This window comes from Mesocricetus auratus, unplaced genomic scaffold (genome assembly GCF_017639785.1).
Source record: "Mesocricetus auratus isolate SY011 unplaced genomic scaffold, BCM_Maur_2.0 Super-Scaffold_100008, whole genome shotgun sequence".
Lineage (NCBI taxonomy): Eukaryota > Metazoa > Chordata > Mammalia > Rodentia > Cricetidae > Mesocricetus > Mesocricetus auratus.
The window spans coordinates 2,010,643-2,036,853 of record NW_024429192.1 but is presented as its reverse complement, the minus strand read 5'-3'; the positions used below and the strand labels follow the sequence as shown (position 1 = coordinate 2,036,853).

Genomic DNA, 26,211 nt, shown 5'->3' with positions numbered 1-26,211 from the left:
CTAGATTTACATGTGTATTTACTGCATTGCATGCATGCACTGCCCACCCAACCTTTGGGTAAATACTTGGTAATCACAGGGATCTTTTAAAATAATCAAAATTCTCAGATAGTTGCTTAAAATCTCACAATGTAGAAAAACAATTCCCAAAGTCTACTGCAAACAAGTGTGTCCGTTGTAACATACACACCCTAAAAAAAAAAAACCCCTCACTTAATAAGAAGCAGATTAATGCCAAATAGAACATTTTATATGTAGCTATAGCACACATACAAGATTACCTCTATGGTGTCTTAAGACACAAAGCCTCAAGAATTAGTTGGCCATACGTGAACTACAGCATAAGAAGTAAAAAAGATGAATCTGGTGCATAGCTTTCTCCTGTTATCTTTCTTAAGCTGTTATTTTGCCGGGGAGATATTCAACTTCTCAATCACATCATAAAGAAACCATTAACAGAAATCTGAAACATGGTGGTAAGCCATATAGACGCGGTGGCTCATCGGCCGTGCTTTAAATTTCAAAGGCAATTTTACAAGAGCAGTAAGTTTTTTTTAAAAAAAGCTTACTCCATGCAGTCACAATAAAGACACCAAACACTCTAAAGGGTAAATAAAAATATGTTCCAATTAAATAAATGCAAAACCAGAGCGGGGTTCCATTACGAAAAGCTGGACAGGATAGGATGGCGACAGAAATTAGTCCTAAGACAGCAAATCGTAAATTCAACCTTCAGTCCACAGTCAGCATTCACATGTCTCCATTACCACTGAAGCATTTCTGTTTCCTGGCATTTCTTGAGGACTAATGTACCCAGTAAGTAATTTCTATGACATTTGTGACTGGACATTTAAACATTTCATTTAAAGCTCAAAAATAAATAAATAGAAAAGTCAAACCCAAGCACCTAAAAATAGCAGTTCATTAGAAATTCTTCCCTTGCTAGCCTGTGCTAGTCGAAACATACTGGAGATTATTTCAAATTAAGGTACAAAATTAACACGATTTAAGCAGACATGCAACCACAAATGAGATTCTACAGTCATCTAGACACTTAGGCCATACATGTAAGTAGAAAATGCGCATTACTGTTAATGAAAAAATACAAACCCCTACGCTCCACTTTTTCTTTTTTTTTCCTTTTTGATTCACACATGCTAATTATGTTTATGGTTACAGCTATTTTTTTAATTGGGAAAACAAACTGAAAACAGTCTCCCCAGTGACTCGTTAAGAAGACTTGTCAGTACATTCACAGGTCATATCTGGTGACCTTAATGTCAACAAATAGCCATGAACAAGAAACTAAAGTCCACACTGTAGGCAAAGCATTTGTAGCACAACGACCTGATTCTCACACTAACTAGCAACGGCCACATGGAGGCCAATTCCTGCCACTGGCTTGTTGGTGAAACTGTAATGAACTTGCGGTGTTCAAAATTTCTTTTTTGGAAGGGGGGGGTGTTCAAGACAGGGTTTCTCTATGTAACAGCTCAGACTGGAACTTGCTTTTGTAGACCAGACAGATCTCGAACTCACAGGAATCCACCTGCCTCTGACTCCCAAGTGCTGAGATTAAAGGTCTGGCTCTAATTTCTAGCTCTTTAAGGTGCAATAGAGAATGTAACTGCATCACCTAAAGAGATACCTGTTTGAGTCTTATTCTATTTTTCTGACTTAAAAGTCCAGCCTCTTCAATCTTTGCTGCTACGTATAAGAAATAATAGTAATAGTCACTTTCAGAGCTTTCTTAGAAAAATATAGTCCCTGAATTAGTTATAGAAGGTGGTTATCATTCAGTATGAATTCCAAGACATTAATGACTGTCTTCCCAACACTCCTCTTCAGAAGTCAGTAACATCCCAGCATTGACTTCCCCCACCCCCTTCTGGGTTTGGTCCCCGGAGGATGTACATTACAGGGATTAGGTTCAGGTAACCAGCACTCAAACAGGTGCATTGAAGCCTCCTTTGGAAATGGCTTAAATTTCAAACTCTGAGGGTTAACCTTTACAGTGAGCATCAGGGTTCAGATTCGGATGGCTTATCAGTTTCCCCCACATGTCCCATACACTGGCTTCCTCTAAACAATCGAGGTATGTCACGCCTTTGCTTTACAGAAAGGGCGCTTCTGCCTGCCTTGTGACTACTTAACCCACACCTACCACCTCCCGGGAACACCCTCTGCTGTGCTGTGTAGGGCCGACTGGAAGCCTTCATCCCACTTAGACCCAGAGTAGCGATGGTTAGAAAATTGTTCCAAAGGTGCGGGACGGCTCAGGGCTGGGAGTGGACTGCAGCTGCGGGCACTGGAGGGGCTGGCATTCCTTCCCAGGTTCCCTTTCTATCTCAGTCATGGATGGGCTTTTCTTTTCCAGGATCTGAACCGCCTAAGAGAAAACACTTTGCTACTATCTTCTGGGTCTTTTTCATTCTCTGCATGTATGGTTGCATCGTCCTCTTTATAGACACTCCGTAGCCTTTTCTTAGCCACGGCAGAAGCTTGTCGACAGGGCAGTTTCCTGCTGCTCTTCCTAATCCAGACATGCTCTGCTCCTGAGACTGTTTCTTTTAGATTACTCGTTATCTTTACTTTATTGGCGGCGGTGGCAGCACGTGTGCGGGGGGCTTTCTCGGGTACCGTTTTTGCTTTCAGGGTGCCACTACGCATCTGCGCTGCATCCTTCTCATTATACACACATGGCCTCGCTTTTGTATTGGGCTTTCTGCCTTTACAAACAGATTCTGAAAAATGAGTGAAAATTCGTATGAATACAAAAATCTTGTCATAGGACTGTGCTATGTATACTTCTCAACAACAGTCCTGAATGATTCTCAGACTTGATTATGAACAGTTAAAAAGCTGGCTTGACGTACAGCGTGACTTCCATTTCCTTCCCTGTGAGGACCAGTCCCATTCCCAGTATCAGCTTGCACAAATGACGAGTACCTTCAGCTTCATAAAGGTACTCACCTGGCACTACTTTCAAACGTCTAGATTGAGAGGGTTAAACCATGTGTTTCAATTTCCAGGCTTCATTTCTAACCCTCCTTCAAACCATGTTGAGATAGTTAATGCCTCTGACTTAAATCGCCACCCTTGGGGAGACCCACCACCCTGACATCTGACTTCAAGGGCTACAGGTGCACTCAAGACCAGGGTTTTCTTTATTCAAGTATTTCAGTGGCTGAGTTGGTTACAAAAACAAACTAACAAACTGCACTGACTCTATGAAGTTTAGTATGGCCTCCATCCTAATTTATTTGCAATATTAAGAAAATGCTTTACACAGTTGGGAAGACTGAAGCTCACACTTCTGAACTAGCTTATGGCAGATGAAGCCTTTCACACGTGCGTGCGTGTCTGTCTTAACTCACAAGCACTGCAGACTCAGGGAAGGATTCTATTGAGAAAGTGCATTTTGATGAGCTAAATGTTGTACAGGGGTTTATCAGAACCTGAGCTGGGCAGGAAGCTCACTGAAGAGACAGACCCTTTCTCGCAGACCTGGGCAGCCTGCAAAGGTGGGTGGGGAGCAGAGCTGTCTGCCAGACAGGGCAGCAAAGTATCAAAGGCGCTTCAAATTCCAAGTGCTGTGTTGCTTGGGCGTGCCTGCCGTCAGCTAGGGATTAGGGCTCTGATGACTAGCCTTGCAGTCATGAAAAATCAAACCTAAAAGGTTGGCCAAACAGCCCAGGTGGGAATGTGATGGCAGAGAAATGCAGACTGTAAAAACTGAGGTAACAGGCAGGCATCAAGAGAAGTGATTTGGCAGGGTTTGTTAATAAATACAAAACTACAGCCTTTTGGCCCCATACTGTTATGAAGTCAGCTTGGCCTGACTGTCCAAGTCACCAACCACTTTCTGGCCTCCACAGACAGTGTGCACATGGTACAGAACAGACAGACAGACAGACAGACACACACACACACACACACACACACACTCAGCTGTGGTAGGGGACATCTGTGTAATGCAAAATGAGGAAAAGTAGAGGCCTTAAGGCTCTGTCTACGAGACAGACATCAAAGCTTTGCTTTCTCCACATCCACAAACTCTTGCAAAATAGACATTTCCCTCAAAGCAACTTGGAGCTTCCTCATGTAATGAGTGCTTTCACTAAGCTGGTGTGACACACAACCCCAAGAGCATGCTCTTTAACTGGACTCTGTGGAAAGTATTTTTACCTTCAGAGGACTGGCTTAGAAATTGAAAAGTTACAAGCTGGAGTCTCTAACAATCAATATCAAATCCAAAACCCAGGTTGAGCAAATGCTAGTATATAAATATATATGCAAGTGCAGTTTTAACATATAGCAAAATTAAGGGGAAACACACACCCTCATAAGAATTCTACTAGTATCAGTCAACTACATCACCTGCATACTAAGAAAATTGAGACAACTGGTTCATTGCCCATCACTACTAAAAATCTCTTCATAAGAAAATGACTTAGTTGCAGTAGTTAGTTCTCCAAAGGTGTGATGGAAGAACCTATACAGTTTGTGAATGGAAAATATAAACTCTTAAAGAGATATTTCAATGTTTCTTTCCAATCCAAGAGGGGGAAAGCTAAGGGATGTCCAACTCAAAATGGAAGTTATCTGTCCTGTGTGTCACTGGTGTTCCTGGTGGCTGCGATTGGTGGACAGTGAACCCACAGTGAGTTCCCCACAGCTGTAAACTTTTACCTCTCCAGCAAGTCTCTAATCAAAACCTGCTACAGCTGGAGACTACTCTCTTGACTGCACTTTTCACCCTTCCAAAGCAGGAGCTTCCAGAAACACCCAGGAAATGGCCATTTCCCTAGACAATGATTCAAGTCAGTGTCCTGTGGTTAGGCCCTACTTCCCATTCTGTAGGAAGGCTGTGGTGGTGCGGTGGTTTCTTCTGCAGCGGGACGAGAGATGGCCTGAAACAACTGAGCGAGCTCATTCCGCGCTTTAGTGATTTCAGGGACCAACACAACTTGGCTTTTCTTTGCAACTACGTCTGAGCTAGCTCATCATCACACAGCTGTGCCTCATTCTTTGAAAACTGGTAATGTCATCATTGGTGATGGTTATTTTTCCAGATGTCTCTCAGCATTACAAACTGCCTGTCAGAGGAGGATCAAGTATCACAGACAGATAAAGGACTTCCACTCATGAAAAGCAAGGCTGACTCAAGCTCAGAGCTGCCGGTTCACTACCAGCACTGTAGGCCACAGCTGAGTGCTGGGAAACACCAACAGAGGTCAGGGGAAGCTGCAAGGGAGGCAAGCTTCCTCGGGGTTTAAAGACCCCTAGCTTTAACTTGAGAAAATGTTTTAAAATCTCATTTTAAGCCTACTATGAGCAAGGCCCCGAGTTGCATCCCAGGTACTGTTGTTTTTTAAAGATCTGCCCATTGGAACTTTAACCACAAGACAAGTCCCTGTGGTGACTGTTAAGAGTACTGCAGGTGAACCATAGCATAAAACCCAAGGATAGATTTATACTTAGAAATTAAAAACCCTTTAAAACAGGGATGAAAACAGATGATGTCTAAACTACCTTGTGTGAATAAGACGGAGGTGGTGCTGCCAGAGTCCATGCAGTCTACAGCTGAACATGTTAAAATCAGGACAGTTAAGACCACCACTTCTCTGGCAACTCAAAGGCTTTATAATAATAACCTGTGTGTGACAGTTAAACCTTTAATCCCAGCACTGGGGAGGCAAAGGCAAATCGATTTATCTGTGTTCCAGGCCAGTCAGTACTACGTATTTTAAGACAATTGTGTCTCTAAAAGTAAAGGGCTGCAGAAAAGACTCAGTTAAGAGCACTGGTTGCTCTTCTGGAGGACCTAGACTCAATTCCCAGAACCCACAGCGCTGCTCACAACCATCTGTAATAGCTCCAGTCCCTGAGAATCTGATACCCACCCTCCTCTGGCACACTTGGTGCAGACAAACATGCAGGCAAAACACATACATATTAAATAACTGAAAACTTAATATAAAAATTAAAGGCCATAATAACAAATAAAATTGTCTTTTAAAATATCCTCAGGAAGCGTAGAAACTAATCACGTCTTGCCACACTATCTAGACACACTGTCAACAACAGAAGCAGTGAGACTGTAGGAGCCAAGACTTTGGGACTCTGACCAACAAATTCACGAAGGTAAGCCTTGAGGAGAAGACGCCAGTTAAGGAGGTAATTTTCCTACCAATGTGATACAAGCTTTGCAGATTATACAAGAAACTGTTAAACAAAAGCTCTTTAATTCTGAAAATTCCTGGGTGTCCTTAGGAACACTTGTAAGAATTTTAAAAAGATGTAAGAAAAGACGCTGGGCAGTGGTGGCGCTCGCCTTTAATCCCAGCACAAGGGAGGCAGAGGCAGGCGGATCTCTGAGTCGGAGATCAGCCTGGTCTACAGTTGCTAGTTCCAGGACAGCCTACAAAGCCACAGAGAAACCCTGTCTCAAAAAAAACAAAAAACAAAAACAGCCCCCAGCATTATATTTTTTACTCTTCAGTCCTTCCATTACTGATAGTGTGAGCTCTATGGAAAATTCACACTCAGTAGCCTAGTTATATAGATCTAGTCCACACTGTCTCGTTTGTCCTCCTGCTCTAACAAATTTGGTGTGGTCCGTATGCTACAAAGCACTGGGCCCACAGCTTGAAACCATTACAGTGCTGGTTGGTGTCTCTGCTTTATTGTTTCCTGCTCTCCATAGCCAAAGATGAGGGTCTAACTCCAGGAGTCACCAGCAGCAGGCAGGCTTACACGGCTCCGTCACACTCCAGCACACTAGGGGAAAACTCAAGGATGCGGTCACAATTGCAAGGTATCAGAAACGCACTGGCCTATTGGACCTGGTTACTTCAGCCATTAAAGGGGAAAGCAACTAGGCAATTTTGAACCTACGAATGTTCCTAGCAGAATCAATACAATGGACTGGGAAGGAAAACAAAAGCAATCACATGCATCTTTAATGTTTTGCATTCTACTGATTTACAAACCTCACAAGTCTTTTTTTTTTTTCAGTTGACACAATCAAGTTCAACTCATACTGGCAAAAGAGACTAAGATCCAATTCAATTTTTATACCATACAGTACAGTGATTTAGGAAATAGACTACCACAGAAACTGGGAGTATAGTGTGAACCAATCATTACCCTAAAAAGTCATCAAGGAGGGCAAAGGCTTAGTGGCACACCTTACTGTTTAGACAGTGTGACCTTCCTTCTGGTGGCATTGTTTTATAAATGTTCTGCATTGTTCTCCCAGGTAGTGAAGTGCTTTTTAAAAACGTCTTACTCAAAACCAACTTCCCCTGTAGGTGCAACTTCGTCACACAGAAGCAGCCTTTGTGCTGTAACTTGGAGCTGACCATTAACTGCTGTACCACAATTTCCAGGATCACACTAACTTCAGGCATTATTTGATCAGAAGTTTTCCACTTTATAAAAAATAAAACAAGGACCATCCTAGGAATTACCTGAAAATGGGATACATTTTCTTTTTATTTATAAATTACTACACATTGTCAGTACACCTTTTAAAAATAAGATAAGGGGGGAGGGGATCCTTTTAAATCTTTCTTAGTATGTTTGATGATATTAATCTTTCAAAAGAAGTAAAAAAGTCAAAACTAAATACTTCAAACTTTAAAAAAATCGTAAGTGAATAAAATCATAGGACTCTGGACATCTAGAACTAGAGGGGAAAGGCTACTTTTGCATATATACCACTACAGACTTCAAGTGCTACACAAGCTAGAGCACTGACTGCTGGACCAGCTCACATTCACCTTGTAACTGCTCAAAAGGGCGGGCTGGCCCTAAGCATTAAAGTACATCTGTGCGTTAAATCCCTGCGTGCCCCAAACACCTAGTGCTCAGTGTAAACATTTCAACTATCGTTTATTACTCATCCTTACTGGTACTTAGGAGTGTGTCACATATTCAAAGTTAATGTCAGAAATAGCACCATAACCAAAAAGAAAAAACGGAAAAAAAAAACAACAAAAAATACTTCCTCCAAAGCCCTCATGTCTGACACCAGATCCTCTTCTGTTCTCTGAGGGATTTAGTCTGATGAAACCACAACACTGTTTCTACACAATTGGACAAAAAGAAAGGGGTGGTAGTGGGGTGAGGGGGCCGTTTAGAAAGAACTGTTTGACTAGCCAATCAACAACCAGTTAAAAATCACTCTAAAACTGAGAATAGTTCTGTGTATAAAACCCAAACTCTCTAAAAGAATTTATGTACTCATGAGTACACTACATGTCTATTTATGGATTCTGGGTGCCTTTTTGCAGATAATGGTAAGCATGAAGCTAAAATCCTAAGGGATCTAACAGGAATCAAATGTATCTCAGGTCAACAGTCAAAGACAACAGAGACCTTACATCTACTAAGATCTCTATGGAAAGCATCTTACCTCCCACTGTGTTGTGGAAAGTTCTCTACCCTGAGAAACAGTACCTACCAACCACCACTGGAAACGTCCAAACCCTTCTATCTCCTGCATAAAAACAGAGGGGTCCTGCCTACCATGTCAAATGAAATCGACACTATATTCTCTATTAGAGGCTCTTCCTTACCTGCCACCTCAGAGAAATCACCTGAAGGTGTGTAAGCCATATAACATTCCTTTCCGCTCATGGAAACTCAAGGGGGAAACCACTGGGAAGAGCTACCTACAGTAGACCAAAAACAAGCCACACCAAAGAAAAGAACCTGGCTCAAAAATAACAACACTACGGTACCCGGGATGGTGTTTCAACTTTCAAATGACTTCAAAAGTCACTGTGCCCCAAAACTTGAGTTCCTTGTGTTAGATAGAGGTCACTAGTAAAGATACACTCAGGTGTCCCAGCAAAGGATGCTTACAATGCACTTGGCATGGATGGAGAATGACATGGAACGGTTTTCCTACATAGGTAAGATTCACAATTGCACTCTTAACTCTAGTTTTGACAGAGGAAAATCTACATAGAACTGAAATCCCATTAGCCCTGTGCTCTTATTAAAGAACACTTTCCCTAAATCTAAGGCACACAAACTTCTCTACTTCAGAGTAGGATTATGGAAGAGCAAGAATTTGGCAAATCCTAAAGGAAAGTAAGTCTTGGACGAAACCAAGTAACAATCTAAAAGAAAACACTCTAACTATGCTCTCAACTTAGACCTTTAAAATATGCACTCCAAACATATAAGATTTACCAGCACTTTATAAATTCAAGTTTATAAACATTAAAGTCATTGGGTTTTCCTTAAAAAGAGAAAACTAAGACCCAACAAGCATTTGGAAAGGAAAGTGGAAGCTATGTTAATAAAAATAACCAGATGTGGGTATAATGTATTCTACTCAAGTCTCCAGGGAAATTTAAAAAAAAAAAAAAAAAGTGGTAGGTGCCTTGCCTACTAATCATGGTTACACTTGCCATGATTATAATGTCAGTATGCACATAATATTTATCAAGATTTTGTAAACATAGGTCACATGAATTTTTCTCCTACTACATGGCAGGGGTTTAGAAACTACCACCTCTGGACAAATTCAGAAAATAACTGTGTGACACTGTTATTACAAATTAATGCTCATTGGTTTGGCTAACCAAGTTGTCTAGTGTTTCATGTGTCTCCCAACTCTCGCTGTACGTACTCAATACTGTCAAAGTAGATCTGCCCCCAAAATGAAGCATATTTTGGCACCTCTGCTGAATGCTGCTTCAAAACCAGCAAGTGCAAATAAAAATAACAGTCATGATTTAGTCACATTCACAAACTTTTCATAGAAAAATATAAATATATTCCCTGAATTGTAAGCCAGCTTTCACAATACATTCCAGTCAGTCAGGTGAGCACGCTGGCTCTCAAGGTCATAAGGTGCGGTCACTGAGTTCTAGTGCATTCTCTATGCTTCTGTCATCTTCCCCATCATGGTACCTCACCGTTCTCCTACCCTGGTTTCTCGTTCTTATTTTTGAGCGCCGAACAACTCTTTTAGCATTTGCATAGTCCAAATCCTCCCAGTCATTGTCATCCACATTTAACCTAGGACATTTACTCTGTCTTTGATGTCTTGCACTTTTAGACAGGTTGGATGTAAAGGTTTTACCTTTTCTAACCACTTTTGTTTTCCCTTTCCTTTTTTTTCTCCTTTGGGTTTTTGTGTTATCAGTACAGTCAATATCAGATTCGGTTACTGATCCCAAGTCATCAGACTTGGGACTGGAGTCAGGCACACACACTGAACTCTCTGTTTGTCCAGGCATGTCCTCATGGTCTAACTCAAGATGCACTCTCCTCTTCACCCCAGCCTCTGCTGACACCTGTAGACTGTGAGTCACTTGTGCTGTCCTGTTGAAAGGGGCTTTTCCATACGTCCTGAGTCTTCTACCATTCCACCTTCGCAATCCATAATTCAGGTCTTCTTCAAAGTTATTCTCTGTGGTAGCTTTTTGGGCCAACACTGACTCAGAAGACAAGCTGATCTCACCGTCTGGGGTGTGGCTTGTGGGGTCTTCCCGAGAAGGTCCAGCAGAGGAGCTTCGGTTTTTAGGAGGCATGCTTGTGCCCACACTGTCGGTGTGTCTGTTCAGTGTGCTCCCTGTATGCTCAGAACTGGAACCCCCTTCGGAATCCAAGTCTGCACTCACAGACTGAGGGGCATCTGTGGTGCTGCCATGGGGTGCAGACTCGGGGAGCTTGCTACTGCAGGCGTGCTGTGCCTCTGCCACTTCACAGTGTGCAAGCTTCTCACCACCACTCGGTGTCTTCTTTGCTGTGGCACAAGCAAATCTGGTGGGCCTTTTCCTTCTCCTTCTGCTTCGAGTACACACGGTTTCCAAGGCAGCATTTTCTGCATCACTTGTGAACTTGATTTTATCAGCAGCCACACTGGCACTTCGAGTAACCCTCAGGAGACTGGTCTTGTCTTTGGGTGACTTCTTCGTCACCTGTAGACTGCTTTCCGAGTCACTGGAACAGACCCTTTTCCGGGAAACTTTTCTGCTTGGTCCATTTTCTCGAGATAGAGAATCTAAAAATTAAAGAGTATTTTTTTAACCTTTGATGCAAGTAACTATTTCTAAAGTAAGTAATTAAAGGTTTAACATAAGACGATTTAAATGCTGAATTCTATCACAGTGTGAGGTTCTGTTAAATGGCAGGAAATGGGTTAGTCCTTCCTTACCAGTGATCACCTCTCCTGAGTGCAGCAGATCCCCACCAATGACAATGTGAACAGGCTGCCATCATTACAACCCCTGAACCAACCCAACCCGTTCCTCCTTCTCAAGCAGTGTGTGCCCACGTGCCTATCTGATACAATGCCCCATTTCCAATTCAAAGTAACATCTTTCATAGAATAGTTAAGGCCCAGACTGTTTAGTGACTAACAGTGGTTGCGCACAGCAAGTGTGAGAACGGAAAGGATGAACAAAAGGCTAGTACACAATCAGGAAACATAGCTACTAACAAGAAATGTACAAGAGGGGAACAGTCTATGAGCCAAAGGAGGAGGGGAAATTAGTGGATGTGAGCCGAGAATTACCATTCACATTGCTGAGCAATTTCTCTTTCACTGTGCCGACATCGGAGTCTGCGTCAGTCTCAGATTCACCGCTCAAGAGACGCTGAGGGACAGGAATGGCTTCCCTCTTCGAGGCGGCAGAAACTGAGTTCCCTTCTACAGTGTGACCGCTCCTGCTCTCCCCTCCTTGTTCCTCACAGTCTTCTGAGTCGCTCAAGATCTTCGCCTTCTTAAACAGATGCACATTCTTACATAACGGGCTGCTCCCTGGTTCAGAGTCAGTTTCCTCAGAGACGCTCTCTGCCCCAAGTTTCTGCCCAGAGGCTGAAGGGGCGGCAGTGCCGCTGTGCCCATTATCTGACTCGTGACATTTGGAGTCTTCCTCAGAAGACTCTACTGGAAGGAACTTAGTTTTGCCTGCTGCCAGCGTATGGGATGAGCAGCCATTAGCATGCCAGTTCTTCCGGGCTGCTCGCAAGTCACTGTCTGAGTCACTGACACTGTCCTGGGCAGAACGAGGACCAGACATCAACAGATTCTGGTCTTTCAGTTCTTCTGTCTCTGACTTAAGGCTCTGGTCATCAGAATTGTGTAGCAACTTTTTCCTAGCTGCAGCCGACGCACTGCGATGTGGCAGCTTCCGGCCAGAGCACAGGCTCTCAGAGCTGGAGTTGCCTTCTGCGTCGCTCATTAACTTTATCTTGCTGGCTGCAACAGCAGCACACTTCCGGAGGACTTTTTTGTTCCCAGTTTTGCCTCTCAGATTTCCCTCCGTCTCCCCTGAATTGTTATCAGAGTCACTTAAGTACACTCTCTTCCGGGTAGCTTTTCTGCCACATCCATTTTCTAAAGAAACACAACCTGGAAACAATGTGAGAAGATTAGGAACTTTTTTCTTATTCTGGACAACCATACTACATACGTATCTTTACTAATATCTGCCCCAGCTTCCTAAGGTTACACTAAACCTACTAATTTTTCAAATGTTTTTACAAGGAGTGTCACATGTTGATGATTTTAGATATATCAGATCTAGGTGAATTCATTATATCAACCAACGATGATTAGGTCATCAAGGGCTCTCACTGACCAGCTTTTCTCTGCGCAGCTCTTGTTCTGGTCACCCTGAGACTGCTGCCTCTCAACAAGCCAGTGCGCAAGGAGCACTGTGGAGCTCTGGAACTCCCTTTGCTCTCCTCGGAACTATTTGAAGCTGAAGAGGATGAAGAGGTAGCTATGAAATCTTCCATTTCACTTTCTAAAAATAAAATACATATATAAGACACAGTCTCCACATAATCCAGCATTTGTTTCATAACCCAAAATATCATCATCTAATTCACACTAAAACTAGACTCTTGGGGCTGGAGAGATGGTAACAGATAAGAGCACTTGTTGCTCTTTCAGAAGACTCCAAGTTCAGAGTCCCCAGCACCTACAGGGCAGCTCTTCACAATACCCTGTAATTCCAGTTCCAGGGGATCTGATGCCCTCTCTTCTGGCCTCTGTGGGTACCAGACACATGAATACACACAGAGAAAATAAACACACACACAAAAAAAAACTTTTTAAAATTAAAACTACTCTTAAAAGACTCTGAATGTTTGCCAATAATGCTGTGAAGAGAAATGACTTGAGAAGAATATGTTGTATTTGAGAAATGAACATCGGCGTTCCAAATTAAGTCACACTTGTATCTTCAAAAACTGACCACCACACTCTGGGCAAGATTCAGAAAACAATTTAAAAGCAAGCTTCCATTTCAGACATAATTAGCCCACTAAGTATTATGCCTGTTGTAACATCAAGAGGTTTCCATGCTAGAAGGTACAATCATTCTGGGTCCTTTGATCTCAAAGGCACCAACAGCTTCCTGACAATACAATTCTGACACAAATCCAGGTCACAAAAGGGCATAAACAGTCAGAGAAAGGAATACTTTAACAAAATAATTATTTCCACTGTAGTACATGGGTGGCATGAGCATGAAACAGTGCACAGCCTTGTTTTATGTCAACTTGACACACAATAGTCATTGGGAAAAGGAGCCATCAACTGAGAAACGGTTCCCAGCAGACTGGGCTGTGGGCAGGACTGGGCGATTTTCTCAACTGATGGCTGAAGTGTAAGGCTATGGGTCTCATGGCCCTGGGCTCTATGAGAGAGCAGGGTAACAAAGCCATGAGGCACAAGCCAGTGACAGCGCCCTCCATGGCCTCTGCTTTGGTTCTTGCCATCAGGTTCCTGCCTTGAGTCCCTAAGTTGACTTCCCTCAGAGATGGAGGTGACCTAAGAGTTCTAAGCCAGATAAACATTTTTGTCCCCAAGCTGCTTTTGTGTTTTTAATCAAAGCAACAGAAACCCTCACATAAGCTGGATGTGGTGGCATGGGCCCTTAACACAAGTACTTAGGAGGCAGGGACAAGCCCTTGCTGTCTGGGAACTCACTCTATAGACCAAGTTGGCCTCGAACTCAGAGATTCTCCTGACTCTGCCTCCTGAGTGATAAGATTGAAGGCGTGCACCACCACCCCCACCACCTGGCTATGAAAATGAGGTGGCCTTTTTGAAGGCTCTATTGTGGCAGGGTGCCTGGGAGAAAAACTCTAGCCTGGCATGATGGGGGAAGTGCTTCTATGTGTATGTAGTCTTATTGGTTGATAAATAAAGCACTGTTGGCCAATAGGGAAGCAAGATAGGTAGGACTAGGAATCAAGGAGGATTCTGGGAAATGTAGTCAAGAGTGGAGAATTGCCATTCGATCCTGGGAGGAGAGGACACATCAGGATGGTGTCCTCAGAAAGATGATTCCTTATAAAAATATATATTAGTAATTATGGGCCAATAATTAAGTCAGAGCACACAGCCAACAGCTTTATATTAATACAGCGTCCTGTGTGTTCATTTGGGACTGACACGTCTCAGGGACCAGGATGGTGGGAGAATGTACTTTACCTATGGCACCCAACATGGGGCACGAACCCAAGACCCTGAGATTAAGTCTCATGCTCTACCCACTGAGCTGGATTTGGCTCTCCTCCTCTAAATCAAAGCATGTTAAAATAAAATTCAGAGTTTCTGTATTATATCAAGGAGCCAATTAATGTAAGACAAAAGAAAACAAAATCTAGGGACTGTCATTTGTCTATACTTGGTTCTTTCTCTGAAAATCTAATTTCCCTGCTATTTACTATCTTCCTTACTGTTACCTTTCCTGGTATGCATACATACAAACATTGAAATTTCCTTGTTGACATTAATGTTCGAGTTTTCCACAAAGAACAAAGAATTTCCTAACAGCAATCTTCAAACACTTCGGAAAGAAAATGGGCCCAATTCAAGGATTTCACCTGATCCAACTTGATGCATCTGAACTGTAAGTACCACCTTGTAACTGGCTTGGGACCACATCGCTCTACACAACTCCAGGCTAATTAACCGATATGGTGTACCTTCTACAATCTGGCCAGAGCCTCAGACCAGAGCTTCAATCAATATTACAACTTCAGTCAAGAACTTCAATCAAGCACCTCCTGCCAAACAGACTGGGTACAAATGCTGTAGCTAGTCCACTCCAGATTTTTCACTACACTAACATTTTCTTCCTACAGGATCCCATGAGGTTATCGTCATCCCATTTCAGCAGGAAGTAATTCTGAGAATACTACGCCCCCTTTCCCTACTGTTGACATTACAGGATAATTTACACCTGTTAGGGTTAGTTTTCAATTATTTAGGGTTGGGATTGGAAGGAGGTATTCAGACTTGGGCATCTCTTTCAGATAAGCTTAGGGTTTAGAAGGGATAGCTATGCTTAGGATACGATATAGGCAGATTATAATTTAATCACCTTCTATGTATATATACTTTATGTTTGAGACAATTTAGTTTGTTTCAAGTATAAATCTTTTCTTTAGACTGAAAGGGGAATTGTAGTCATTGGGCATGGTCACAGGTACCTGGGGAAGGCAGAGATAAAGGTAAAGGAAGGAGGAGTCACTTTCTCTCTTGGGGTTTCTGTCGAGGTCAGAGACCAACAGAACACTGACCTCAGTTCTCGGCTTCTCGTGTAAGTGATTTCTCCCTAATAAAATAACATACAACAACCCTGTCCTGACAATCCTCCACATCACTGACAGAGGTGGGATTCTTGTCTTTTTGTTTTTTTGCAAGACAGGGTTTCTCTGTGTAGCCCTGGCTGTCCTGGAACTCACTTTGTAGGCCAGGTTGGCCTCAAACTCAGAGATCTGCCTTGCTCCATCTCCTGAGTGCTGGGATTAAAGGTGTGTGCCACCAACACCTGACCTATGACATTAACATGCCATCTTAAGGGAACAAATGAGGGGAAAAAATGTGTTTGTCAAGTTGACAAGGAGCCAATTGTTAAACAGAAGCTAGAGTCATTTAGGAAGGAACCTCACCTGAGAATATCACCCTATTAGATTGGCCTGCAATACCACAGCAAAAGAAATCCTGCCAGGCGTTGATGGCGCACCCCTGTAATCTTAGCACTCGGAAGGCAGAGGCAGGCAGATCTCTGTGAGTTCAAGACCAGCCTGGTCTACAAGAGCTAGTTCCAGGACAGCCTCCAAAGCCACAGAGAAACCCGAGAGAGAGAGAGAGAGAGAGAGAGGAGAGAGAGAGAGAGAGAGAGAGAGAGAGAGAGAGAGAGAGAGAGAGAGAGAGAGAGAGAGAGAGAGAGAGAGAGAGAGAGAGAGAGAGAGAGAGAGAGAGAAAGAGAGAAAGAAAGAAATCCTAAGAGAGACAGGGTATCCCAGTTTCCTATTCTTACACACTTGGAGACTTGACTCTGTGAATGTGGCCATGACTGTCACTGTGGAGGCAGACTTTGGGGTCTGACACACGCTCAAGCCACACTCAAGTGTTTCATATCACTTCCTGCTGCCTGTTAGTCAAGATCTGAGAACTCTCGGTGCTTTCTCTAGCACTGAGTCTGTCTGTATACTCCCTTGCATCCTATCATGACGACAATGGACTAAACCTCTAAAACTGTAAGCCACCTCCACAATTAAATGTTCTCCTTTAGAGTTGATGTGGTCACAGTGTCTCTTCACAGCAGTAAGATAACAACATTCTGTAGAGTGTACCAGCTTGACCTTCTCCACAGACCACTTCCTTCCCCAACAATCTGTGGATGTGTTTCTCAATACCACGAGTAGTAGCACTAGATGTAATACTTGATACTGCAAGTGTGGAAACGCATAAATTTTGACAGCAATATATTCTCATCACACAAAACCCAGTGCAATGCAGATGTAACAAGGCAGGCTCACTGCACAGTGCTATACATGGATGACATCTTTTCAGATTCATTACCAAAACAGCAACAGCATAAGCAGATGACAATATATTACTGGGTTATCAGTGCTCAAATGAATATGTGTAATTTTGATTCTCTTCTCATTTAAAACGTACTTTGTGAGCACAGATCTTAGCAAAAACACAGCAACATTCAAGAAGTACATTAACTCCATCTCCTCCCTGGGGTCAACACTGTGTATTGTGCTGCTTCTAACGCACACTAGTAAGCAGCACTGCACACTAGGATGACCAAAGCCCCGTGAGTCCAACTCCTCACCTGACAGCTCAGAACCAGTCCTCAGAGTCTCCGGTCTATTTCTTCTCGCTCGTTCAAATGACTGCACTGAATCTGAAGAATCCCCAGAAGTAAAGCCTGAAGAGGCACGAGTGCTTGTCCTGAGGGTTGCAGACAAAGGTGCCCGACTTGAGGTAGACTGGGAGGGAGGACACGTCAACTGTGGAATTACTCTTGTCTGAGATTTGAACCGCTTCTGTTTGATATTTCTGGTAAAAGGTATGAACAACAGAAACAATTATTAATAAAAACATAAAAATATAAATTGCCAGAGAATGCCCAGATAAAAATAAAAGTATATTGTTTCTTAACCTGACAAAAATACAAAAACAAAGTATTCACTATTAATGGTATTCAATATGACTATTATAAATATTCCTTATTCTAAATTTGACGTGTTTATTCAACTTTAGATAAATGATGAAATGATTCAATTAAACAGACTACACCTAAGTACGCACTCTGTTAAGACAAACCTGGGTAATATTCACTGAGAGATTATGGCAGTCCCAAAGAAGGAAAGGGAAAGGGGGCAGGAAAAAAAAATTTAAAGAAACAGTGCATAAAAACTTTTCAAATTTGGCCGGGCGGTGTTGGCGCACACCTTTAATCCCAGCACTCGGAAGGCAGAGGCAGGCGGATCTCTGTGTGTTCGAGGCCAGGCTGCCCCGACAGCCTCCAGAACAATACAGAGAAACCCTGTCTCGTAAAAAAAAAAAAACCCTTTTCAAATTTGATAAAAAATTACACTTCATAACCACAGAACTGGATAAACACACAAGTAATAGTAATATAAACTCAAGAACTCCAAACCTATTCATCTGGTGGGTTAAAAAAGAAAAAGAAAGCCACCCTGGAAGCAGCAAATGGCGACTAACGTACACAGAGGCTCAGCAAGATCAGCAGCCAGCATGGTGGGCAGGTGGGTGACAAGAGCTCACTACACGTCCAATTATTCTTCTGGGTTATAAAGAGGGTTAGCAGCCAAGAGCACTGCCTGCTCTTCCAAGGAACCCAGGTTCAATTCTCAACACCAACATGGCAGTTCACAACCCTCTGTAACACCAGTCCCAGGATATCTGATTCCATCCTAGCCTCCAGGGGCACCAGACACACATGAAATGTACATACTTAACTATCCACGTAAAGTAAAAATGCCCATTCACATAAAAAAAAACTTCAAAACAAATATTTAAAAATTGCCTTCAACAATGAAGATGAAATTATGACACTACCAAGAACACAAAGAGAGAGAAGTACCCTGCTGGTTCATCAGCCTTCTATGAGGCGTGGCAAACCACCACCACCACCAGGGTAACTCACACCTACACTTTTATAACTGGACACTGAAATAGTCAATATAAAATGCAGGATCAAGATGCTAAAGTTAAGTACATAGTCAGGCAATGGTGGCGCACACCTTTAATCCCAGCACTCTGGAGGCAGAGGCAGGTGGATCTCTGTGACTTCCAGGACAATCAGGGCTACACACAGAGAAACTCCATCTTGAAGAAAGAAAAAAAGAAGCTATATAAAAGTTGAGAGTGTGGATCGGTACTCAAAAAGATGAATTAAAAACACCTTAAATAGGGCTGGAGAGATGACTCAGAGTTTAAGAGCAATGGCTGCTCTTTAGAGGTCCTGAGTTCAATTCCCAGCACCCACATGGTGGCTCACAACCACTTATAATGAGATCTGGTGCCCTCTTCTGGCCTGCAGGCAGAGCACTATATACATGATAAACAAATCTTTAAAAAAACACCTTAAATTAAAACTCAATTACATGCAATGTCACGCCCACTTACCTTACACTGGTGTCAACCTGAATGCCACCATTACAGCTTTGCCTTTGCTTAAATCTTTGGCTTCGTCGAAGTTTCTCCTTGAATTTTTGGCCAATTTTAAAATCAAAGGAGATTTTTTTCATTTTTTCTTCAAACAAAGCAGACAATCTCAAAGTCATACTATAAATCTACAAGGATACAAAAAAAAAAAGCAGAATTACAAAATCACTCTGTCACAGGGTTTCACTTGTAATCAGTGCAATGTGTGGCCATGACTGGAGGAATACCTTCTCTCCTTCCAACCCACCACACAGAGGCATCTGCAAGATGTGGGGACAGCTGCTGGTGAACAGAGCAACTCTCCAGCCCACACCCCAGACCAATTTTTTTTTTCCACACTTTAACACTAGTCCCAGCCAGTTCCAAAATACACATTTCTCCTTACGCTAATTTGGAAGTCAGTTCTAACGCTGCTAATGTGTGTTTGGATCTAGGAAACAAAAGCATTTTTACAACAATCTTTTTGCAATTTGACTGGAATACCACCTAAATCTAAATATGAATAATAATCAAAAGGATATTTTGCACGCCATACAAGAAATATATCCTCAACTCTCATGTATTTCACACGGCACATCACTCACTATGTAAAGATGACAGTCAGTTCTTGGTCCTCCTGCCTCTGCTTCTGACGCACGGGACCTGACCCAGGTCTTCATGCACGCTAGGTGCACACTCCACAACCGAGGTAAATCCCAGGCCCAGCAAATTCAATCATTATCAAATCACTAACATGAAACCAAACTGATCTAAACTGTGTGATTTTCAGAGGAGCCCTTCAAACATCCACCTAAAATTCAAAAATGAGTGTACAGGTCTAACATGCAAAAGTTTAGTGCCAGGCTGAGGAGTGGCTTGGTCAATAAAATACACCCTTTGAAAGCATACAAACCCGAGTTCAAGTTCCATAATCCACATTTGAAAAGGGGGAGGGGGCAGAAGTGGTGGAACAGTCTGGTACTCCTAGGGAGACAGACATGAATCCCTGAGGCTACCTGGCTAGCAGGCCTACACTACTACTTGACAAGTCAGTCAGAAATTCTTGTCTTGAAAATTTTCTTATCTTGTTTTACATTTGTCTATGTTTTGACAGAAAAGAAAATGATACTCAGAAGACAACCTACAGGGGTTAGCTCTCTCCTTCCACTAGGTGGGCTCTGGAAGTGAAACTCAGGTCGCCGGACTCGACAGCTAACAAACACCCTCTCCTGGCAAGCAACTCCCCAGCACTCTGTCTCAAAATGTCTTTTTATTTTTAAAAGTGAATGGCACCAGATGGTGGTGGCGCACGCCTTTAATCCCAGCACTCAGGAGGCAGAGGCAGGTGGATCTCTGTGAGTTCAAGGCCAGCCTGGTCTACAGAGCGAGTTCCAGGACAGTCTCCAAAACAATACAGAGAAACCCTGTCTCGAAAAACCAAAAAAAATTTCTGAATTCACACCACTCTGAATAGCAGCATCATGTAATCTCATGTCATTTTGCAACAATCCATTTGGAATACGAATCATCTTCATGTCCACAATATCCATACTGTATACATTATCAAATTAAGATTATATTCATGTAACTCTTATTACATTACTATAACTGTGCTACTTACTGGTAGATACAAGTAATCATTTACCGTGTCTAATTTATAAATTAAATTTCATCACTATCTTCACCAGCTACCTCTATATTCACATGCAGCACTTTTAAGATTTAAAACCATTCTTTGTTTTGTTTTGTTTTTCGAGGCAGGGTTTCTCTGTATTATTTTGGAGCCTGTCCTGGAACTCGCTTGGTCTCGAACTCACAGAGATCCACCTGCCTCTGCCTCCCAAGCGCTGGGATTAAAGGCGTGTACCACCACGGCCCCGCCTAAAACCATTCTTATGTGGGCTTTGGCAGTAGCTTTGTCTAAGACAGAGGTCTTTGTTTATCCAGTTATCGTACATGTTCTAAATGCTACTAGGAAGTAGAAAAACACACAGATCATGCATACTTTGCTAAAATAAAGCAAAGAAAAAGAATTACCTTTGATCTTTTGTTGGGTGTATACGCCTTTGCATTGCTAAATATTAATCGGATGTCTTTGCAAAATTCCACAGGGCTATCATAATTCCCAGCTTCCAGAGTTTCCCTTACTGTTCCAAAATCCATTGGAGTGTCTATAATATCTCGGTAATCCTGTTTTAAAAATAACAATTCACAGATGAACTTCATACTCTCAAAGAGTGAACCCATAGGGGCTGGGAGATGGCTCAACAGTAAGTGCCCCGGCAGCTCCTGCAGATGACCCAGTTTCCTAGCACCCACATAGTGGCTCACACCCACCGCTAACTCCAGTCCCACGTATCCGACAAAGTACACTAATAGACACGCAAATATAACACACACAAAATACCCATACACGGGGCTGGAAAGATGTCTCAGAGATCAAGAGACATTCTGGCTGCTCTTCCAGAGAACCTGAGTTCAATTCCCAGCAACCACATGGTGGCTCCCAACCATCTGTCATGAGATCTGGTGCAGAACACTGCATACATAATAATCTTTTGAAAAAATACCCATACACTCTAATTTTTTAGAAGTAAACATCTAGACCAAGACTTCTAAAATTCAAAGTAACAGAAGAAGGGTAAAAATTGAAAGACCTAAGGATTTAAAGGTAGCTCCATAAAGACAGGAAAGAAAGGCAGGGTAGGAAGTAGCATGATCACTGTTTACCTGTCTGTCCTGTTTAGTCCTCTTTACTGTTTCAAGTGAGTGAGCTTTTGAGCCTGTATGTAGGAATGGGCACCATATGCACGTCTGCTCTCTGCAGAGGGCACTGGGTAACTTGGGGCTAGAGTTGCAGATGGTTGTGAGATGCTTTATGGGTGCCAAAAATTTGTGTAAGGGCAGCCAAGATCTAACCAATGAACCATCTATTTCTAGCTCCAGTAGTTAGTGTCTTAATTTTGTGCCTACAGTGATGCCCACATACAGGCCTCCCATTACAGCAGACCACACTGTGCAACTGTGTCTAAGTTCTTAAACAAGCTGCCACATCTACTACAACTAACAGTACATCAACATGAATAAAGCCTACCACCTTACTCTCTTGGGTGCAATCTGGTTCTACAACCCCACTCTCTTCTCCACAAAGAAAGTGCCAACAGTTCATGCAAGGAAACTTACTGGGTACTCAACCAAGTCCACTGGCTGTCTGAAGGGCTCAGAATCCTCACACTGAAAAATCAAGATGAGCAAGGCCTTGCACTGCCTCCTCCAGTCGTTCTCAACACAGCTAGCGGCTCTGTTGCTCCTTTTTTTCCAGCTGTGGATCTGAAAGCATATTTGTAGGTTATTTCTGCCTGGGTAGGAAATGGGGAGAGAAGCACATACACGTTATGGTATATGACACCGACTTTAAAAAAAAAAAGTAATTGGCATCTTTCTGTGTTCTATAGAAGTTGTGGCTGGTTTTTGTTTTTCTCCCCAAACTTGTTATCTGGAAAAAGCTTATCTACAAAAATCAATCATGTTTTACCATGTTCTAGACAGTTCTCTAAAATGAAAATTTTAAGACAAACATACTTTAAGAAAATTCTAATGAGAAAAAATACAGTGAAATTAGCTATGAACAGTGTTGCAATGAGCATAGCACACACTAACAAAGGATTCTGCCACACCTGCCTATCTCCCTCTTCCGCCTTCCCTCCCTCACACTCATTTGAAAATGAGGTGGAAAGAATGACACCTCAATCAAAAATGTCACAGAGCCCAGGACTGCTGTCACATGGAAAAAGGCACCTTACACAGACCAATGTGACCAAAACAAGTCAAGTCAGTCAGAGACATAAACACCCATGGTCTGGTTTGAAGTGAGCTTCATATAAAACTTCCACTCCATGCACATGGCAACAGCTGAATTGTGGAACAGGCTATGTCACTGGCAACAGCAGACACAGAAAAGAAATGGACATGGGAAAACAAACACTGGGCAGTTCAGTCGGAAACGAAGCTACATGAAATGACAAACCAGACAAACAACCGCACGTCTAGCTCTTCAGTGGTAATGAGGGCAATCATTTTAAGAATGACTGAGTATCTGACTTGTTGGGTTGACTGATTTTTTGTTGTTTGTCTGCCTGTTTGGTTTTTTTGAGATAGGGTCTTACTGCGTAGTTTTGGCTGGCCTAGAACTTACTATGTAAGCCAAGGTGTCCTCAAACTCAAGAGTTCTTCTGCCTCTGCCTCTTGAGAGTACTGCTCAACATTATAAGGTGTGTGTCACCACACCCAGATGATACTTATTTTTTTTAAAACCTGAAACTTATGGAGCATCTAGGTGACAATTTAAAGATCATGTGTTACAGTATCTACCCATTCTGTTAGGAATAGTCTGCTCATTAATTTACTACATAAGCACTGACGATGCTGGTGACACACATTAGAATTCAATCTTCTAACTTAGTCCCATGTACTGTCCCCTTCCTCCTTAAAACCTCATCTTTTTAACAAATCTCACCAAACCTTAGCGAATCTACTGTGCCCTAAAAAATAAAAAAGAAAGAAAGAAAGAAAGAAAATCGCACCATTGTTGCTTCTCTATTCCAAGAAAACAGCACTATATGTACCTGGGCTCCACCATCATATGAAAAACACTCTTCTTCTCAAGCATTCACTGCACATTAAAATGCAACTACCCGAGACTTACCTTATTGCCCAAGCCATTTTCACCCACTATGGCTGCAACTGCTGATCTACCTTACAATCACACCAAATCCTTAGGCTGGGTGCTCCCAAGAAAATGGATTGACATACAAACAAGGCTAATGCCCTCAAGAGCCCACAAACATGTACACCCCATTTCCTTTTTGGGTGGGAGGTGCACATCTATCTTACTCCCTAACTGAGAAACGAGCTTCAACAACAACTTTCAACTAAGCACTGCTGAAGTGACCAGAATTTAGTGAATTCCCCTTTTCTCTTATAAGGCAAACTAATTCATCTCATAAAATATCCAGTACCATCACCTAACTTTCAGGACAGAGGCTATAACCCAAGTGAACATTTGGTTTTGAACACAGGACACACAATCCAGTTAGCCATGCAGATTGACTTACCCTTCTCCTTCCAGAAGACGTTTTAGGGAGGTCACTATCGTCCTAGGATAAACCAGAGCACCTTACTATGGAATTCTCACGAGCAATCATCATCGATATCACTTAACCACGAGCATTCTCATCAAGGGCCCTATTTTCATAGCTAACTGGAATATACCACAAGAACTGGTCTTAGATGACCTACATTTTCTACTCTCACTGTGAATTTACCATCTGACATTGACACATCATTATACAGGGAAAACTTCATACCAAATCATCTGCATTCTGATCCTCGTTTTCAGATGTGTTAGACAGCTCTGATATATTTGTACAATCTTGATTCCTAAAAGTTAAAATTTTCATAATTAGTCATTCAATTCACATTCAAAACAGCTCCCCAGCCTACGCACACTCAACTTTACAAATGACACGAGATTTTAACCAGTCCTCTGTGAAAATAATGCTCTTTACTATTCTAATTTAGAATGAGGACAACTTCAAGTGTGTTCAAACTCAAGTTGATATTATAGAAAGTGATACTCTAAGTGGTCTCTCCAGGCTACACAAACACTTTTCCTAGGTATTACCACAGTAATATTGATGATATAGCAAATACCAGGAAAGAAGATTTAACATTGTCAGTGAATATACAAAAAAAAGGCAAAAACAGGCATGTTGTTTCCTGAGGCAGAGAAAAAAATTCTGGGAGGACCTACAACATCTAAACCCTAAGACTTAGGACAGAAATGATCTAGGAATGCTGACAGGAACGAAGTATTGCTCCATTTTAGCTAGATGCTAACTATAGCACTATTGTTTGTTGGGTTACCTGTCCACACACAATGGATGGCATCTCTAAAACCCGTGAGGGAGGAACTCAGGTCTTAATTTCCATGTCAGTTTTCATAGAATTCCAAATAAATTTGCAAGGAAAGCAAATGTACAGAATATTTATACATGTCTGCTTTCACAGGGTACAATTAAAAATGGATTACAATTCAGCCTATTCATTAGAAGATGCCTGGAAACCCTAAACAGTCTACAAAATTAAGTGACCAACATTCAGAAAAATGATAGTCAAGAAAAATGTAAGAGGAGACTAAGACAATAAAGTAAACAAGCACTGAAATGAGGAAATCAGTCTAGATTCGATCCTGAAACACAAGGATACTGGTGTACAAACTAATAAAATAAACTTTGTATCTAGACACATTGTATCCAGGTTAGTTAACACTTTACAAGTATACAATAGTTAAACAGCAGGCCAGGCTCACAAGTAACTGGATAACAGGCCCAGGGTAATACAAATGAAGAGATGGCTCCACAGTTACCAGTAGGGACTGCTGCTGCAGAGGAACTGGGTTCAATTTCCAGCACCTGCAGAGTGAACTCATAACCATCTCCAATTCCAAGGGACCCAATGTTTTCAACTCTGCTGATGTCATCAGACCCCAGGCATACACATGATTCATAAATATACACGTAGATGAAACACTCACAGACATGAAACTTTTAATTACTGCAAATTTTTAAATGTTTAACAGTGGGAATAGAGAGATGGCTCAGTGGTTGTTCTTCCCAAGGTAACGATCTGTAACTCTAGGCACACAGAGATCCAATACCCTCTTCTGGCCTCTATGGGCACCAGACACACAAGTATTAGGAGAACATATATACAAGTAGGCAAAATACCCATACACTTAATGAAGTATTAAAAACTAAAACTGGGGTGGGTGGGGGTGCTGGAGCCATGGCTCACAGATTAAGAGCACTGGCTGCTTGTCTCAAGGTCCTGAGTTCAATTCCCAGCAACCAGATGGTGGCTCACAACCATCTGTAATGAGATCTGGTGCCCTCTTCTAGCCTGCAGGCATACATGCAGACAGAACACTACACATAATAAATAAATCTTAAAAAACATAAAAACTGTCCCAGCACTCGGGAGGCAGAGGCAGGCAGATCTCTGTGAGTTCGAGGCCAGGCTGGTCCGACAGCCTCCAAAACAGAGAAACCCTGTCTCGTAAAACCATAAATAAATAAATAAAACTGAGTTGGTCACATTCCTTTACTGAAATTACAATCACAAGTATGCGCAAAGGAATGCTGCCTCAAATAAAACATCAAATGGGAAGAATTCAGACTAAGAATGAGAAG

At 42.2% G+C, this 26,211-nt stretch overlaps 1 protein-coding gene across 2 annotated transcripts in view; it reads right to left on the bottom strand.

Moving 5' to 3' along the window:
- Nucleotides 1-232: 232 nt before the first annotated feature.
- Brwd1 (bromodomain and WD repeat domain containing 1) overlaps nucleotides 233-26,211 on the bottom strand; it is a 78,842-nt gene continuing 52,863 nt past the window's right edge. The window contains exons 33-42 of one of the 2 annotated variants that reach the window (XM_005073790.4): nucleotides 24,328-24,400; nucleotides 24,076-24,117; nucleotides 22,145-22,291; nucleotides 20,999-21,151; nucleotides 18,944-19,110; nucleotides 17,121-17,347; nucleotides 12,612-12,779; nucleotides 11,543-12,382; nucleotides 10,106-11,029; nucleotides 233-2,744 (exon numbers count right to left, since the gene is read on the bottom strand). In XM_005073790.4, the coding sequence (XP_005073847.2) occupies nucleotides 2,353-2,744; nucleotides 10,106-11,029; nucleotides 11,543-12,382; nucleotides 12,612-12,779; nucleotides 17,121-17,347; nucleotides 18,944-19,110; nucleotides 20,999-21,151; nucleotides 22,145-22,291; nucleotides 24,076-24,117; nucleotides 24,328-24,400 (3,133 nt within the window). In that variant the 3' untranslated portion in view covers nucleotides 233-2,352. Of the gene's footprint in view, nucleotides 2,745-6,931; nucleotides 11,030-11,542; nucleotides 12,383-12,611; nucleotides 12,780-17,120; nucleotides 17,348-18,943; nucleotides 19,111-20,998; nucleotides 21,152-22,144; nucleotides 22,292-24,075; nucleotides 24,118-24,327; nucleotides 24,401-26,211 lie in introns of those variants that run through there. The other variant, XM_021229418.2, reaches the window with a different exon arrangement.